Here is an 18,479-nt window from a genome sequence, read left to right as displayed (position 1 = left end):
GACAAAGTTTCTCTGTGTTGTTATAAGCTAAATTTGTGGTAAGCTCTCTCAGTATTCCCAATCATGGGTTGGCTTTCTCTCCTACAAGTTTGCTTGTTCATCTCTTTGTTCTGCCTGCTTCTGTTGGAGTCATAAAACATGATTTTTTTAATTCCCAGATATTTGGTTCTTTTGGGTTGCTTCTCTGATATCTTTATATTTTGTCTAAAGATCCACTGTCCCTCATCTTCAGTAAAAGTGGGAAGAGCTCAAGGGCCACCCTGCACAACATAGTTGAATGAAACAGAAATTATCGAACTCATTACCCATCTCTAACCCTGCCATTTAAATGGTCATCCTCTGGGATTCCTGCTCAGGGTCCATGGATGGATTTCAGAATGTTGATGACATTATTTTGAGGTGACCAACCTCAGAGGGGTGTGTGATTGAACAAATGTTAGGAAACATATTTTTCTTTGTTGGGAGGTAGGTGACTGGGGACGGTTCCCCAGAGAAACATGGTACAAGCATCCTTAGTGCCCAGTAAGAAGCCTCTAGAGACAGTTGAAGGAGCTGAAGGAGAAAGAGGAACTGGGAAAAGGGAAATAGGTTCAGAGAGAACTAGTAGGTGGGGTACCCCATCTTCCCTTGCTCTCCACCCTCTTTCTTTTTTTTAAATTTTTTTTTCAACGTTTATTTATTTTTGGGACAGAGAGAGACAGAGCATGAATGGGGGAGGGGCAGAGAGAGAGGGAAACACAGAATCGGAAACAGGCTCCAGACTCTGAGCCATCAGCCCAGAGCCTGACGCGGGGCTCGAACTTCACGGACCGCGAGATCGTGACCTGGCTGAAGTGGGACGCTTAACCGACTGCGCCACCCAGGCGCCCCTCTCCACCCTCTTTCTAGCAGGTATTCCTTCTCTGTATTCTCCATGTCCTGACAATTATAGGATTCTGATTCTCCTTCAGTTTAAATCTGTTGAGTGCCTGCCATTTATCAGGCTCTGAACCAGATCCTCTCATGACATCACCTCATGCAGTTCCTTTGTTGATCCTGAAGTGTACTGAGTAGAGTCAACCCCTCCCTCAGTCATAAACTTTTAGAACCATAGCTTTCAGTCAGGCCCCTTTTCAAGGTATTTTATTTTCCCCTTTCATCCTGAGCTCTTTCTCATTTCCCCTCCTCACTGAATGCACTTGCTTTAGTGTATTTAACAAATGCTCTTCCAGTCCATGTTCTATATGTGTATTTAGATACATACATCCACTGGAATTTTGATACATTAGCATAAATGGCATATGGGAGAAGCCCAGGTGTTATGAGGAAGGGCATACATAGGAAGGGCAGCATAAAGGTCAGGGGAGGCTTCCTTGGGAAGCAACATCTGAGCTGGAAACTGAAAGAGAAGTAGGGGTTAACTAAGGGGATGGATAAGAGGGCATTAGAGGCAAGAGAACAGGGTGAGTGTGGAATTTCACAGCTGGACCAGGAACTGGGCAGGGGATGAGGATAGGGGAATCAGCACAGGTGAGATGATGAAGGAAGGAAGAATTATGAAGGAAGGAGAGTGGGAACCACTGAAGGGTTTGAAGACTGGGGGTGGGTGGGGGACACATCAATCACATTCATAGCATAGAAAGTTCCATGAGTTAAGAATTGACCCTCCTTATCTATCTCCCATGTTGTTGGTAAATCATAACATTGGAACTGGTGGATGGCAAATAAGAAGTCTAGATGTATTTGTAGACAGAAGGTCAGAACCACAACATAAGGATGTCTTTTGATAACCTATAGAGAAGATATTTCAATTTTGACTTGTTCTGTTTTTTAAAACTTCTTACAACACTTCCTAAAATTCTCTCAAAACCAAAGCCAAGTAGAGAGGAGAGTGAAGTCTGCATGACTTTGTCTTTTCTGTTCCCCACTACTCATTTCTGGGGCATTGCTGTGAATTCTTCATTTAAAGCCTCACTCCCCTTGAAGAGGGGCCCATTTGAAAGTAGCAGTAGAGGAGGAGAAAGGGGGAACTACTAGAAAGTTTTCTTCATTAAGAAAACATATTCAGACAATGATTTGAGAACGTTAAAATAACTCCTTGTGAAAAACCAATAGACAGTTACAAGTGAGTGTTTTCATACAAGCTTACAGAACAGGGAAGATTTTCCAGGCGGCTATCAGCTGACATCACAGATGGCGAGGTGTTTACAGAGCACACTGTGGCCAGCAAGGAGACTGTCTGCAGAAGTGAGCTCACCTTCTCTTCTGAAATCCAGAGACAGGAGACAGAAGGAATTGTTTTTGTTGTGAGCTACTGAGCTAAGTAACTTACTTCTTTCCTCCCTACTCATCACACTCTTATAACTGAGGATGTAAAACTGTAGTTAATTTTTATCTGGGAGCTTTGGGTGAGGTTTACTGAATTCCAGAATTCATACTATGGCCTTTCTGGCTCTCCTCTGTTCTTGGTAATGGATTCTTGGTTGGATGTTGCATTCATTTCTCCAGTGTTTCCTTACCCTGCAGCTTGTTCTTATAGTTCTTGAAGGTAGTTCTTGCAGTCCCTGACCATTCCTTCCTCTTCCTCTCTTTTCACATCACATCTGTGGGCATAGGAAGCTAACAGTGAAGGGTTGGACTGTACATTCTGTGACATCAGCACAGCTAAATGAATGATTCAGAATGAGGGTAAAGGGAGCCAAAGTGACATCTGACCTTGGCTAACTGATTTTGGAGGTAAGGGTTTTGAGACCCGGGGAACACTATTTGTATTTTAAACCCAGATGATAGTTAGAAATAGTCCTATAACTGCAGTGAGGCCTTCTACTCCATGAATTAATGGGTCATAACTCATGCTCAAGCACCATGTAAATATCCCATGTGTGAATTATCGCATAATATATTTATGCTGCGTTGTGTCTTATAGTTTAATTAGTATATGAAGCTACATGAATTAGATTAACCCAAATGGGATTATGTTATGTGGTGTGTAAAATAGGAGAATGTTAGGAAGTATTTTTCACTTTTTCTGGGGGGAAAAACAAGATTGATTTTTCTATGACATCTTTTGGTGTCAGTTTCTGTGATTCTTGGGCTGCAAAAAGTGACATGGGACTTCTGAGTTTTCTGTGGTTGGTTGAACATCATTGTTCAGTAAATATTTATCGTTTCTTTAGGCATTATAGAGGGATAACACATACCAGATGAAATATGAAGCAATAGCTTTAAAGCCTTAAGAGCAACAGAACTTGGCCGCGTCAACCCAACTTGGTTTAACTCCGGCTCACCGAATGAAATCCCAGATTCTATGCTTCCTGGGCTTGCTATAGCTTTCTGATCCTGGAATCCTCTTCAATTCCAGCTAGATGCTGCATCAGGCACTTCGCAGATTTGGTCAAAAGCTGGTACATAGACCTCCACTCAAGGAACCAGTGGCTGAGGATGACCCACAGAGAAGACTGAGCACTCTGGATTTAGTGGCCCTGGGTGTAGGCCGCACAATGAGTGTAGGTGTGTATGTCCTGGCTGGTGAGGTGGTCAGCAACCAAGCAGGACCATCCATCGTGATCTGCTTTTTGGTGGCCGGCCTATCTTCTGTGTTGTCTGGGCTGTGCTATGCTGAGATTACTGCCCGAGTTCCCCTCTCTGGCTCTTCATATCTCTACACTTATGTCACTATAGGTGAACTCTGGGCTTTTATCACTGGCTGGAACCTCATCTTCTCCCTTGTGGCTGACACAGCCAATGTAACCCGGGCTTGGACTTTAGCTTTTGCCAATCTGCTTGGGAACCAGATCTCTCAGACCCTGCGTGAGAGCATCTTACTGTATGTTCCCCAAGTCCTTGCAGAATATCTAGTCTTCTTTGTTGTGGGCCTTGTGTTGTTGCTCATGGAATTGCAGACTCTGAACCATAGTCAGTTTTTCCTGATTACCAAAGTGATCACATTGGTGAAACTTTTGGTTCTTGGTTTTGTCATCATCTTTGGATTCATTAAGGGGGATCTGCACAACTGGACGCTCACAGAAAATGACTACATAATGGCTGGACTCAATGACACCTCTAGCTTGAGCCCCCTGGGCTCTGGAGGATTTGTGCCCTTCGGCTTCGAGGGGATTCTCCATGGAGCAGCTACCTGTTTCTATACATTTATTGGTTTCCACAATATTTTTGAAAGAGTTGAAGAAGCCCAGAATCCCCACCATTCAGTCCCCATGGGCATTGTGATTTCACTGTTCATCTGCCTTCTGGTATATTTTGGTGTCTCTTCAGCACTTACGCTTATGGTGCCCTACTACAAGCTTCAACCTGGGAGCACCTTGCCTGAGGCATTTCTCCATATTGGCTGGGATCCTGCCTACTATGTTGTAGCTTTTGGATTCCTCTGTAGTCTTTCATCTAGACTCTTGGGCTCTATGTTACCCATACGTCAGTTGATACACAAGATGGCAAAGGATGGCCTATTGTTCCCTGTTCTTGCCAGGATAGAAACTGGCACATATGCTCCCATCGTGGCCACTGTGATCTTTGGCATTACTGCACCAGTCATGGCAGTCTTCTTTGGACTCACTGATCTTGTGAACTTCAGGTCACTTGGGTCCCTGCTAGCTTACTCCCTGGTGGCTCTTTGTGTTCTCATCCTCAGGTACCAGCCTCAGAGGAGGAATGAGGAAAATGAAGCAGAGGTTCAGGAGGAGAATGGACCTGCAGTAGAGAGGCTGACTCTACAAGGACTACTTTTTCCAGGCAGCTCCACCCCTACTCCACTCTCTGGCCAGGTTGTCTATGTTTGCTCCTCACTGCTTGCTCTCCTGCTCACTCTTCTTTGCCTGGTGCTGGCCCAGTGGCCAGTCCTGCTTTCTGGAGACCCAGTGTGGATTTCAGTGGTTATGGTGCTCCTGATGCTCATCACTGGGATCACTGGGGTCATCTGGAGACAGCCTCAGAGCTCCAGTCCCCTTTACTTTAAGGTCCCTGCCCTGCCTCTTGTCCCACTACTGAGCATCTTCATGAATGTTTACCTTATGATGCAGATGACAGCTGGCACCTGGGCCAGATTTGGTGTCTCCACGCTTATTGGGCTTGCTATGTATTTCAGCTATGGGATCAAGCACAGTGTGGAGGGAGTTGGAATGGCCAACTCCACTTAAGGTAGGGCCAAAACTGTGGACCTTGAACTCATCAGTGCCCATACATATTTAGTTTGACATCATCATACCTGAATGCAGTCTGGTCTCCCTACACAATAATTTTGAGTACTCTTTTTTTTTTTTTATGAAATTTATTGTCAAATTGGTTTCCATACAACACCCAGTGCTCATCCCAAAAGGTGCCCTCCTCACCCACCCTCTCTTCCCTCCCACCCCCCATCAACCCTCAGTTTGTTCTCAGTTTTTAACAGTCTCTTATGCTTTGGCTCTCTCCCACTCTAACCTCTTTTTTTCTTTTTTCCTCCCCCTCACCCATGGGTTCCTGTTAAGTTTCTCAGGATCCACATAAGAGTGAAACCATATGGTATCTGTCTTTCTCTGTATGGCTTATTTCACTTAGCATCACACTCTCCAGATCCATCCACGTTGCTACAAAAGGCCATATTTCATTTTTTCTCATTGCCACGTAGTATTCCATTGTGTATATAAACCACAATTTCTTTATCCATTCATCAATTGATGGACATTTAGGCTCTTTCCATAATTTGGCTATTGTTGAGAGTGCTGCTATGAACATTGGGGTGCAAGTGCCCCTATGCATCAGTACTCCTGTATCCCTCGGGTAAATTCCTAGCAGTGCTATTGCTGGGTCATAGGGTAGGTCTATTTTTAATTTTCTGAGGAACCTCCACACTGCTTTCCAGAGCGGCTGCACCAATTTGCATTCCCACCAACAGTGCAAGAGGGTTCCCGTTTCTCCACATCCTCTCCAGCATCTATAGTCTCCTGATTTGTTCATTTTGGCCACTCTGACTGGCGTGAGGTGATACCTGAGTGTGGTTTTGATTTGTATTTCCCTGATAAGGAGCAACGCTGAACATCTGAGTACTCTTTAGCAGATGGAAATGAGGTCTCCTATGGGATATTGGTGGGGGAATAATTTATTGTGAGTCAAGGATGTATCTCTGCTCCTTCTTTTTTCCCCCCCTTATCTACTTTTCAGTTATGTCTGTAGCTGCATATTGGCTTTAAAAAATATTAAAAGAAACTGGAAAAAGTGTTTTTGTTTCCTTTGGGTAAATACCCAGTCAGGGAATTACTGAATTATATAATAATTACATTTTTTATTTTTTTTAGAAACCTCCATACTGTTTTTCAAAGTGGCTGCACCAATTTATATTCCCACCAATGGTATATGAGGGTTCCCTTTTCTCCATATCCTTGCCAATACTTGTTATTTCTTGTCTTTTTTTTTTTATTTTAGCCATTCTGACATGTGTAAAGTAATATATCATTGCAGTTTTAATTTGAATTTCCCTTATGATTCATGATGCTGAGCATCTTTTCATGTGTGTGTTGGTGTCTGCCCATGTTTTGAATGAATTTTTTTTGGTATTGAGTTATGTCAGTTCATTGTATATTTCGCATTAACCCCTTATTGGATATATCATTTGCAAATATCTTCTCCCATTCAGTAGGTTGCCTTTTTGTTTTGCTGATGGCTTCTTTTCTATGGAAAAGTTTCTTATTTACACTAAGTCCAAAAGATATACACATCCTTATGTTTATAGCAGCACTATATACAATAACCAAGATATGGAAGCAACCCAAGTGTCCATCAGTAGATGAATGGATAAAGGAGAATATATATATATATATATATATATATATATATATGTATATATATATATACATATATATATGTGAATATTAATCAACCATTGGAAAAAAAACAAAAGAAACCTTGCAATTTATAACAACATGGATGGAACTAGAAGATGTAATGCTAAGTGAAATAAGTCAGTCAAAGACAAATACTATATGATTTCACTCACATGTAGAATTTAATAAAACAAACAAACAAAGAGACAAACAAATAAAAAAAATAGACTCTTAAATACAAGGAACAAACAGGTAGTTACCAAAAGAGAAGTGGGTGGGAGGATGGGTAAAATAGATACAGGGAATTCGGAGTACACTTAACTTGTTGAGCACTGAAAAATGTATGGAATTGTTAAATCATTTTATTATACACCTGAGAGTAATATAATGACACTATGTGTTAATTATACTTCAATAAAAAAAAAATAAAGAAAATTAGAAAAAGACAAAAGAAAAGATGAAATATGGCCTCTGCCCTTAAGGGGCTTATATTCTAATACAAGAGGTAAAGCACAGCTGTAACAAAAAGCAAAAAGTGTTGCCATAATAAGTAAATACAAATGAGGTGTCTTAGAAATTCAGAGTGGAGAATCACCATTTGTGACTGCCACAGTGATGACAGTTGATGGTGAAATCAGAGAAGACTGTAGAGGAATGACATTTGGGTTAGCTCTCTCCATGGACAAATAGGATTTTGCCACACATGGGCAGCAGAGAGAGACTGTAGGCAGAGAGAACAACAGTAGGAAAACGAAGAAGTGGTCAGAGCACACTGAGCAGGTTGTGTAGCTTGACGCTTGGCTGTGGGGGTGGGGGGGAGTAGGAGGGAGGATGGGCAACAGAACATACACAGGTAGATTGAAGCCATATCTTTCCTCTGATCACAAAGTACTTTGGCTTTGAACCCACTACCCATGCTACAAATCCCTGGGGTTGCTTCTTCTACTTGGTCATGTATGTATTCATGTACTTTAAAGTTTCTCTACTATTGTCTGCTTTGGTCCACTAGTTCAGAAAGTGCACAGCTGACAGCCAAGTGTCCTTGGTTCTAGTCTTGTTTCCACCACTAACTAGCACTGTGATCTTGAGCAAGCCCCTCAGTTCCCTCAGTGCTCTGTTTATTTGTCTGTAACATGAGAGTTCACAACTGATAATTTCTAAAGTTCCCTTTAGTTAAAAAATTGTAGGGGCGCCTGGGTGGCGCAGTTGGTTAGGTGTCCGACTTCAGCCAGGTCACAATCTCGCGGTCCGTGAGTTCGAGCCCCGCGTCAGGCTCTGGGCTGATGGCTCGGATCCTGGAGCCTGTTTCCGATTCTGTGTCTCCCTCTCTCTCTGCCCCTCACCCGTTCATGCTCTGTCTCTCTCTGTCCCAAAAATAAATAAACGTTGAAAAAAAAATAAATAAATAAAAAATTTAAAAAAAAATTGTAGGATATTGTCTTGTTCTTCTGTCTTGTTTTTCTCTCAATTTGGTCTCTACTACAAGTGATCTGAACCTGCATTCTGCCCACTTTTTACTACAACCTATTGTTGGAGTTGTAGAGGTACAATAAATACCACATTTCCCCCTCCTATGATATTCAAGACATAGAGACAAATAATTAAACCATCAGCCTCAGCCTAATTGGCTTGCTAATCTGGCATCACTAAGTTAGATAGTCTTACTCATCATCACAAGCACTGCCGAGCACACCCTACCTCCTACCACAAGAGAGAGCCTGTTTTTATTAGATTTTCTTGTGTATGAGCAAATTGGAGTGCATTTGTCCTGTGAGCATGTTGGATCCAGATGAAAAAAAGGAAACCACCAAAAAAAAAAAAAAAAAAAAAAAAAAAAACTGGAAGCTTAGCTAGGCATGCTCAGTACCGTCTCTTTAACTGATAGACACAGAGAGAGAAGGAAGCAGAGAGAAGCCACGAATAGTACTCTGTTCAATGAGGCTCAAACTTCAATGGATGTTACCTCACCTGGAGGGCTTCTGAAAATACACATTGTTGGGCTCTGACCCCAGCATTTGGAATTCAGTACATCTGGGTGGGACCCAGAATTTGTTCTTCTAACAAGTTTTCAGGAGATGCTGCTGCTGCTGCTGCTGCTCCAGGGACCTCACATTGAAGACCAAGGCTCCAGTTTAAACTCCTCCACATACATGTAAAATGAAGCAAGGGAAATATGGCACCCTCTGAACATTCACTTCATTTCATGAAACACTGAGATTTAAATACCATCATGAATGCTTTCACAGTGGGGAAATCATAGAGAAGCACTTCACAATGTTTCACAATCCCTACAGATTCTTCCCAATGCCTAGACTTAGTTAAAGTAATATCATTTTTTGGCTTCCATTTATTCACTTGTAGTTTTAAAAATATGAGCATCATAATAATAATGCCTACTTTTCCCATCCCCATATGAGATGTTTGTGAAGATTGGTTAAAGTAATGGGTATAAAAATTCTCTAAATAAACTTTGTGAATGTTAGTGATTCCCTCTTAACTTCTCAGTAGAAATATAGAGCCTTTTCCTCCTACAAATAGTACATCTCAAAAGATTATTTTATTTGTATTTATTTAAATCAAGTTAGTTAACATCGTACTATTGGTTTGAGGAGTAGAACCCAGTGATTCATCACTTACATGCAACACCCAGTGCTCATCCCAAGTGCCCTCTTTAAAGTCCATCACCCATTTAGCTCATCCCCATACATACCTCCCCTCTAGCAACGTCCAGTTTGTTCTCATATGATATTTGTCTTTCTTTGATTGACTTATTTCACTTGGCACAATACACTCTAGTTCCATCCATGTTGTTGCAAGTGGCAAGATTTCATTCTTTATGATTCATGAGTAGTAGTATTCCATATAAATGTGTGTGTGTGTATATACACATATATATGGAATGGAACATATTTCATGTGTGGAACATGTGTTCACATTTTCTTTATTCATCAATTGATGGACATTTGGGCTCTTTCCATAATTTGACTATTGTTGATGGTGCTACTATAAACACTGGGCTGCATGTGCCCCTTCAAATTCAGCATTTTTATGTCCTTTGGATAAATACCTAGTAGTCCAATTGCTGGATCATAGGATAGTTCTATTTTTAATTTTTTGAGTTAATGGCATACCGTTGTCCAGAATATCTGTACCAGTTTCCATTCTCACCAACAGTTCAAAAGGGTTCCCCTTTCTCCTCATCCTCACCAACATCTGTTGTTTCCTGGGTTTTTAATTTTAGCTATTCTGACAGGTGTGAGGTGGTATTTCAGTGTGGTTTTGATTTGTATTTCCCTGATGATGAATGGTGTTGAGTATATTTTCATGTGTCTGTTAGCCATCTGAATGTCTTCTTTGGAAAAGTGTCTATTCATGTCTTTTGCCCATTTCTTCAGTGGATTATTTGTTTTCTGGGTGTTGACATTGATAAGTTCTTTATAGATTTTGGATACTAACCGACAAATATACTAACTGATATTTATCCCATATGTCATTTGAAAATATCTTCTCCCATTCTATTGGTTGCCTTTTAGTTTTGTTGATTGTTTCCTTTGCTGTGCAGAGCTTTTTATCTTGATGAGGTCCCAATATTTCATTTTTGCTTTTGTTTCCCTTGCCTCCTGAGACATGTTTACTAAGAAGTTGCTGTGACCATACTTTGGCTATTGTTGATAGTGCTGCTATAAACACGGGGTGCATGTGTCCCTTCGAAACAGCACACCTGTATCCCTTGGATAAATGCCTAGTAGTGCAATTGCTGGGTCGTAGGGTAGTTCTCTTTTTAGTTTTTTGAGGAACCTCCATACTGTTTTCCAGAGTGGCTGCACCAGCTTGCATTCCCACCATCGATGGACGAATGGATAAAGAAGATGTGGTATATATACACACACACACACACACACACACACACACAATGGAGTAGTAGTCGGCATTCAAAAAGAATGAAATCTTGCCATTTGCAATTATGTGGATGGAACTGGAGGGTGTTATGCTAAGTGAAATTAGAGAAAGACAAAAATCATGACTTCACTCATATGAGGACTTGAAGAAACAAAACAGGTGAACATAAGGGAAGGGAAACAAAAATAATATAAAAACAGGGAGGGTGAAAAAACAGAAGAGACTTACAAATATGGAGAACAAACTGAAGGTTATGGAAGCGGTTGTGGGAGGGGGGATGGGATAAATGGGTAAGGGGCACTAAGGAATCTACTCCTGAAATCATTGTTGCACTATATGCTAACTAATTTAGATGTAAATTTTAAAAAAAAATTTTAAAAAGTTGCTGTGACCAAGGTCAAAGAGGTTGTTGCTTGTTTTCTCCTCTAGGATTTTGATGGTTTCTGTTTCACATTTAGGTTTTTTTTCTATTTTGAATTTATATTTGTGTGTGGTGTAAGAAAGTGGTCAAGTTTCATTCTTCTGCATGTCGCTGTCCAGTTCTCCCAGCAGCATTTGCTGCAGAGATTCACTTTTTCCATTGGATAGTCTTTCCTGCCATATAGGAAAGATTAGTTGGCCATACATTTGTGGATCCATTTCTGGGTTCTCTATTCTGTTCCATTGATCTATGTGTCTGTTTTCATGCCAGTACCATACTGTCTTGATAATTACAGCTTTGTAATACAGCTTAAAGCCTAGAATTGTGATGCCTCTAGCTTTGCATTGCTTTTTCAAAATTACTTTGTCTATTTGGGGTCTTTTCTGATTTCATGAAATTTTTAGGATTGTTCTAGCTCTGACAAGAATGCTGTGATTGGGATTAAGTTGAATGTATAGATTGCTTTGGGTAGTATTGACATTTTAACAATATTTATTCTTCCAATTCATGAGCATGGAATGTTTTTCTATTTCTTTGTGCCTTCTTCGATTTCTTTCATAAGCTTTCTATAGTTTTCAGCATACAGATCTTTTACATCTTTGGTTAGGCTTAATCCTAGGTATTTTATGATTCTTGGTGCAATTGTGAATGGGATCAGTTTCTTTATTTGTCTTTCTGTTGCTTCATTATTAGTGCATAAGAATGCAACTGATTTCTGTACATTAATTTTGTATCCTGCGACTTTGCTGAATTCATGTATCAGTTCTAGCAGACTTTTGGTGGAGTCTATCGGGTTTTCCATGTATAGTATCATGCCATCTGCAAAAAGTGAAAGCTTAACTTCATCTTTGCCAATTTTGATGCCTTTGATTTCCTTTTGTTGTCTGATCGCTGATGCTAGAACTTCCCAACACTATGTTAAACAACAGCGGTGAAAGTAGACATCCCTGTCGTGTTCCTCATCTCAGGGTGAAAGCTCTCAGTTTTTCCCCATTGAGGGTGATATTTGCTGTGGGCTTTTCATAAATGGCTTTTGTGATGTTTAAGTATGTTCCTTCCATCCCGACTTTCTTGAGGGTTTTTATTATGAAAAAATGCTGAATTATGTCAAATGCTTTTTCTGCATCTATTGACAGGATCATATGGTTCTTATCCTTTCTTTTATTAATGCGGTATATCACATTGATTGATTTGCAAATACTAAACCAGTCCTGTGGCCCAGGAATAAATTCCACTTGATCTTGGTGAATAATTCTTTTAATGTACTGTTGAATTTGACTTGCTAGTGTCTTGTTGAGAATTTTTGCATCCAGGTACATTAGGGATATACGTCTAATTCTCCTTTCTACTGGGGCCTTTGTCTGGTTTTGGGATCAAGGTAATGCTGGCTTCATAGGATGAGTTTGGACTCTTCCCTTCTATTTCTATTTTTTGGAACAGTTAGAGAAGAATAGATATTGACTCTTCTTTAAATGGTAGAATTCCCTGGGAAGACATCTGACCCAGGACTCTTATTTTTTGGGAGATTTTTGAAAATGTATTCAATTTCTTTGCTGGTTATGGGCCTGTTCAAATTTTCTATTTCTTCCTGCTTGAGTTTTGGTAGTGTGTGGGTGTCTCGGAATTTGTCCATTTCTTTCAGATTGTCCAGTTTGTTGGCATATAATTTTTCATATTATTCTCCTAAAATTATTCATATTTCTGTGGTGTTGGCTGTGCTCTCTCCTCTTTCATTCATGATTTTATCTATGAGTCTTCTCAAAAGATAATTTTAAATAATTAATGGTTGTATCAATCTTTGGTCTCTTTTCAATTTACTCATTTGTAGATGGCATTTTTTTTTTTTACTTCAATGAGATCCATGTCCCTTCAAAAAAATGTCCTTGAAGAAAATAAATGCTTCTTAAATAGTAGTAGGCATTGGGGGCAAACTTCAGAAAGAAGCCCTTAACTACCTAGCTATGAGGACATAAATAATAGGAAAAATCCTCCCCAGTCACAATATGATCACCTGTATTATCATTGGAGGCCAGGGGATTGCTATGATGGTCAGGGAGGAGCCTGAGGATTACATGGGTGCTATGACTTGATCACAGATAATGGATTTTGAAAAAGAAACCCATTAGGCTGCCCTAAGTCAGAAAATATCATCAAACTCTGTGCCTAAGCTGACTTAAGAGCAGCTGCTGGATTCACCATTACTTACAGAAGGTGGAGGCAGAGAGTAGGGGTAGAAGCTGATTGGGCCAGAAGCCTTCCCTGGATCCCAGGGTAGGAAGCCAGCTTATTGGAGCCCTTGCTGTCTGGGCTTACCTATATGGATAGGTTGTAGTGGGGGATACAATCTGGTGCTTCCCCATTGGATGGATCAGCATAATGGGTTTCAAACAACTGAGTGACATTTCCAAGCTTTCCTTTCTCCACTATCTTCCTCCAGACTGACCCAAAGAAATGGTTTTCCAAACTCCCTTCTCAGCACTGACCCACCCTGAAAACACACACACCACAATCCTGTCAGAAATGTCTCCCAGTTGTCAAGCAAGCCTACTTCACAGCTTGTGCCTGGTAGAAACGTTTGCACTTTGTGCTGGTGTTATGTTGTGTAGCCCCTTCTCTAGCCAAAGTTATACTTTTTGGGTTTTTTCCAATTTTTTGGTCTGTGTCTTCCATGCCTTTGACTTTAGTCCTTTATTGGTTTCTTTGTTTCTCTGGCCTTTTAAGACAGCCATCACTATCTTCTTGGGAGTGTTTCCAACTTTAATGGTTGATAGGTTCTTCTCAAAGTTTGTTTTCATCCTCTATCAGTTTGGCTCATCCCTTTTCTCTCCAATTCCCTTGTGGAACCAGAAAACAGTCCCATATTCCCCAGGACTCTGAGCATGGGCATTTTCAGAGCTTGCCTTTCCTCATTTTTCACCTGGTTCTTTCATCTGCTGGCTGCTGAGCAAGGAGATCCATGCATGGCACCTACAGAGCACCTCATAGTGACTCAGGCTGAGCAGGTTGAGCTCAAAGGCACATCAGAAACCCATTTGTAATATGGTTGCTTTTCTTTCAAATCCTTAAGAACATAAGTGACCCAATTTATGGTAGAATAGTGAAATGGAGGTGGTGGGTTGGGGTTGAGAGGTGGTTCCAAATTTTATTTTCACTTCAGGAGGCCCATTTTTCAGCATTTCCTCAGCCTAGAGTGGGCTTGGATCTTAGTAATATTTAGATATTAGCACCAACTTTTTACGGCCTCTGCCTCCACTATGATTTTTTTTTAGTGTTTTAAGACATCAAAACAAAATTGAGCATTTTAACTATTTTTAGGTGTGAAGTTCAGTGGCACTAAGTAAATTTACATTATTGTGCAACTGTCACCACCAGCTGTTTCCAGAAGTTTTTCATCTTCACAAATTGAAATCTGTGCCTATTAAATAGTAACTCCCCATTTACTGCTCCCACCTCGTTGCCCCCTGTCCTTGGCATACCTCCACCACAATTTTACTCAGTTTCTTAAAGCACCACTCTGACAGCAGAGCTTCTATTTCTTGTATTAAATCTCACCTCCTCAGACTGAATTTCAAAACACTGGCACCTAGAGACTCACTCCAATGAGCTCCTAAAATTACTTGTTCCAGAATCCTGCTCTGAGATGAAACTGGGCCCATGCCCTTGTGTGAATTTTCTTCTTTCATACCTGATCCTTTGTACACGTTGACTCTGAGACCCCTCAGTTGAGTTGGCCCTTACCTTCATATTCTGTTCATAATTCTGCTGTTTTAAGATAACTTCCCTGATGTCCTAAGATGTCCCAGGCTCTATTATACAAGCCCCTCTTCCCAATCTGTGTAATATTTTGCCTGGTTGCTCTTACCCTGTGTCCTGGTTTCCTCTCAGACTGGAGGCTACTTCAAGGCAGGAGGTGAAATCCATTCTGGGTTCACGTACTCTGTTCTAAGTCCTTGACATTCACAGTGTGGTCTGGCCTCTAGTGATATTAGCCTCACTCTCGAGCTTGTTAGAAATGCAGATGAGGTGCCTGGGTGGCTTAGTTGGTTAAGTATCCCACTTCAGCTTAGGTCATGAACTCACAGCTCGTGAGTTCAAGCCCCGTGTCAGGCTCTGTGCTGACAGCTCAGGGCCTGGAACCCACTTTGGATTCTGTGTCTTTCTCTCTTTCTGCCCCTCTCCAGCTCATGTTCTGCCTCTCTCCTTCAAAAATAAATAAATATTAAAACAATTTTTTTAAAGAAATGCAGAATCTCAGGCTCCACCCCAGACATATTGAGTCATAATCTGCATTTAACAGGATCTCCAGATTACTGATATGTATACTGAGTAAGAGAAGCAGGGCTGTAGGAGAGGTGATGAATAATTTATACTGCACATGTGTGTATGAGTAAAAGCTACCTTAAATAACACCTCTAGACTAGATTCATACTGTCTGGATATTTTCAAGAAAGAGGAAGGATGTTGTTTTGTGTCCTTTGAGTTTATGAATCCCTAGCAGAATTGCCTAGAAAGCTAACTCTCCGAAGCTAAGACAGAACAGGAGTCTGTGTTCTCAAGGAGAAGGCACAGGAAACTTGATAGGTGTCTGTCTCACAATTAGGCAGAGCAGGGGCAAATTTTTTATAATACACTTTGACATCGACTGGTGGTGTTCCCCCAGAACTAAGTGCTTGTCTCACCAGCAGACATTTGTCACTGAAGTCCTGAAGCAGAGCTTCAGGTCTCAAAATAATCTTGTTTCTGTCTCTATGGTTGATTCATATTTTGTAGGAGGAAAGACTATAGCCAGGAATGAATGAGGAGCTGGTGTGATTCTTTCCTTCATCCTCACACCATGGAGAGAGAGTGAGGACAGACTCAAAAAGTGGAGACAGGCTGTGGGAGTCAAACCTGTTCTTCACATAGCAAATGTTTCATCTCACTCTTTGCCCTCACTCTAATAAGTTGAGTACACAGCTGGGAAAACTAGGAGCCAGTCTCTGAGTCTAATTGTCTCATATCCAGATTCCCTCTTCTTTTGCTCCCTCTCCCTGTGGGAAATAAAGGGAACAGGTAAAATCTCCCCTTGCTCTCTCACTTCCAGATGTAGGAGAACTGTAATGCACAGAAGCATAGGCTAGAGGCAGGAGTTTTAAATTCTTTAGGCTAGTGCCTTGCCCTCCTTGGTTATCTCCAGCAAAGGATGCCAAGATACACTCACTAGTCTTGCTCCTTGATTTTTAGGGCATGGAGGGATTATAATGGAACTGGAGGGCAAAGTAGCTGGGGGTGAACCGGGAAGAAGTTGTATGTTGAGTGGGAGAATGATATAATGAAAGGTTTTCCCCCAGAGTCATGGAAAAGATTACTGAGTCTTTCCCACATTTTTCCATGTCTGAATTTTGCTCTACTGGTTGAGACATGGATTTCTTGGTCTTCTCCTAGGGGTGATTTCTAGAGCAGAGGCAAAGAACTGATTAGATTCTTTATAGCCTGAGCAGAGAACTCATGTGTATCTCTTGCCATCTCTCCAAAATTATTTACCTTTAGAAGCAGTGCCTTTTGAACTTTACCACAGGCTATGATTTAGTCCTTGAGTGTCATTGTATAACAGAGAGTGGCATGGTGAGACACTGAGACCTGATAGGACCAGGAGGGGAGTGCAGTCCAGACCTTCCAGAATATAGTTTCCAGCATTTTAGTCATTCAGAGCAAATAATAATGCCCCTTCACCTCTTTCTTCTCTGGGAGGCAGCATGTGGTTGGTCATTTCATCTCTCACCAGGATTACCTCACTCTTGTATTTTGTATCAGATCTGGTGCCTTAAAACCACTGCTCTAGCATTCAGTACAGTATTTCAGTGTTCTAAACTTGTCCACTTTCTCTATCAGGCTGAAGTATTCCTTGAAGGGAATCTTACCTTTCTATTTCAAAAGGTATCTAAGATGTTGATTTATTGGCACATAGTTCCTTTATGAAGGAGGTTATTAGGCATTTTTTTTTAACTCCTCAACTTCTAGGTCAGGTTGTGTTCGTTCAGTTAAGTTGAACTTCTTTTTTTTTAATATTTAAAAATGTTTTTATTTATTTTTGAGACATAGACAGACAGAGCATGAGCAGGGGAGGGGCAGAGAGAGAGGGAGACACTGAATCTGAAGCAGGCTCAAGGCTCTGAGCTGTCAGCACAGAGCCCGATGCAGGGCTCAAACTCACGGACTGGGAGATCATGACCTGAGCTGAAGTCAGACACTTAACTGAGCCACCCAGGCTGAACTTCTGATGAATCTGTAGCTTTGAGTCTGTACTCTGTCTTGGGCTTCTTTTTGGAGCAGACTCAATGTTTTGAAAACATGGAGGTGGGGGGATATTGCTGATGACTGGGATATGGAGAAATCGTAAAATTTTAGCCAGGAGAATCTACCTCAGGAATCTGTAGTGTGTGTGTGTGTGTGTGTGTGTGTGTGTGTGTGTTGTGTTGTTGTTGTTGTGATTTCTTTTCAAACAAGCTATATAATTTTTATGACCAATTATTCCATTTGTAGTCATGTTGACATAACAGATCCCATCTCATGTTGTTCCATGGCACACACCAGACACTCATGGAAGCTGGAAGACACTTTCCCTTATACAATTAGATGGCTGCAATTTGGGACCAAGATTCATTTCTAGCAGTGGAGAAAGACAGGAGTGCTAAGGAAAACTTTGTGACAGTAAGGGTGTGAAACACTGGAAGCAGGGCATGGAGAGAACTGAAATTTTAAAACAAAAGAGATTTAATGGGGACAGATAAAGACCCGCCCTCCAGCCTGAGAATTTTGTGATCCGACATAGATTTGATGGTGTTATTTATGCATAATGAATGAACAGGTGTCTTTGTGGAGATAGTGTCATCTCAAGCCACAAGGAGCCAGCCTTTCCCACCAAGGATCTGGGGCTCAGTTGGAAAGGATTTTAGGAGGTTTAGAAAAGCCTAGGCCTGGAGGGAAAATGCTCCTTTTGGGGCTAGTGGTTTTCTTTTCTCTTCCACCCAACTTTCAAGTCAGGTCAAGGCTGATAATCTCCTTGACAGATCTGTAATTAGTCCATCAGGATTTAAGGCATGCAGATTAAGGACTGACATCTAGTTGTTCCTATGGATTGGTGTGCAACACTTACCAGCCCCTACCTCCATAGTGTTCTCTAGGATCTTTTCCATCGACTTGCCCTCTTACTAGTTTTTCTGTCTGCTTTCTTCTTGCTTACTAATTGTTATGGGTTCAATATTTGAAGCTAGCAGGCTTAAATTTGAATCCTGGCTCTACCACTTAGTATTGTATTAGATTCTTTGATCTTGTTTTCCTGTCTATAAAATGGGGATAATAAGACCTACTTCTCAGACAAGTTTTAA

General features: G+C 41.0%; 1 protein-coding gene across 1 annotated transcript; it reads left to right on the top strand.

Moving 5' to 3' along the window:
• Positions 1-3,020: 3,020 nt before the first annotated feature.
• On the top strand, positions 3,021-5,237 carry LOC123590452 (cationic amino acid transporter 3-like). Its single transcript, XM_045463669.1, has one exon. The coding sequence runs from the start codon at positions 3,345-3,347 to the stop codon at positions 5,127-5,129; it is 1,785 nt and encodes a 594-aa protein (XP_045319625.1). The 5' UTR covers positions 3,021-3,344; the 3' UTR covers positions 5,130-5,237.
• Positions 5,238-18,479: the final 13,242 nt, after the last annotated feature.

The sequence above is a fragment of the Leopardus geoffroyi genome, chromosome B4 (genome assembly GCF_018350155.1).
Source record: "Leopardus geoffroyi isolate Oge1 chromosome B4, O.geoffroyi_Oge1_pat1.0, whole genome shotgun sequence".
Lineage (NCBI taxonomy): Eukaryota > Metazoa > Chordata > Mammalia > Carnivora > Felidae > Leopardus > Leopardus geoffroyi.
This window is presented reverse-complemented; position numbering and strand designations above follow the sequence as displayed.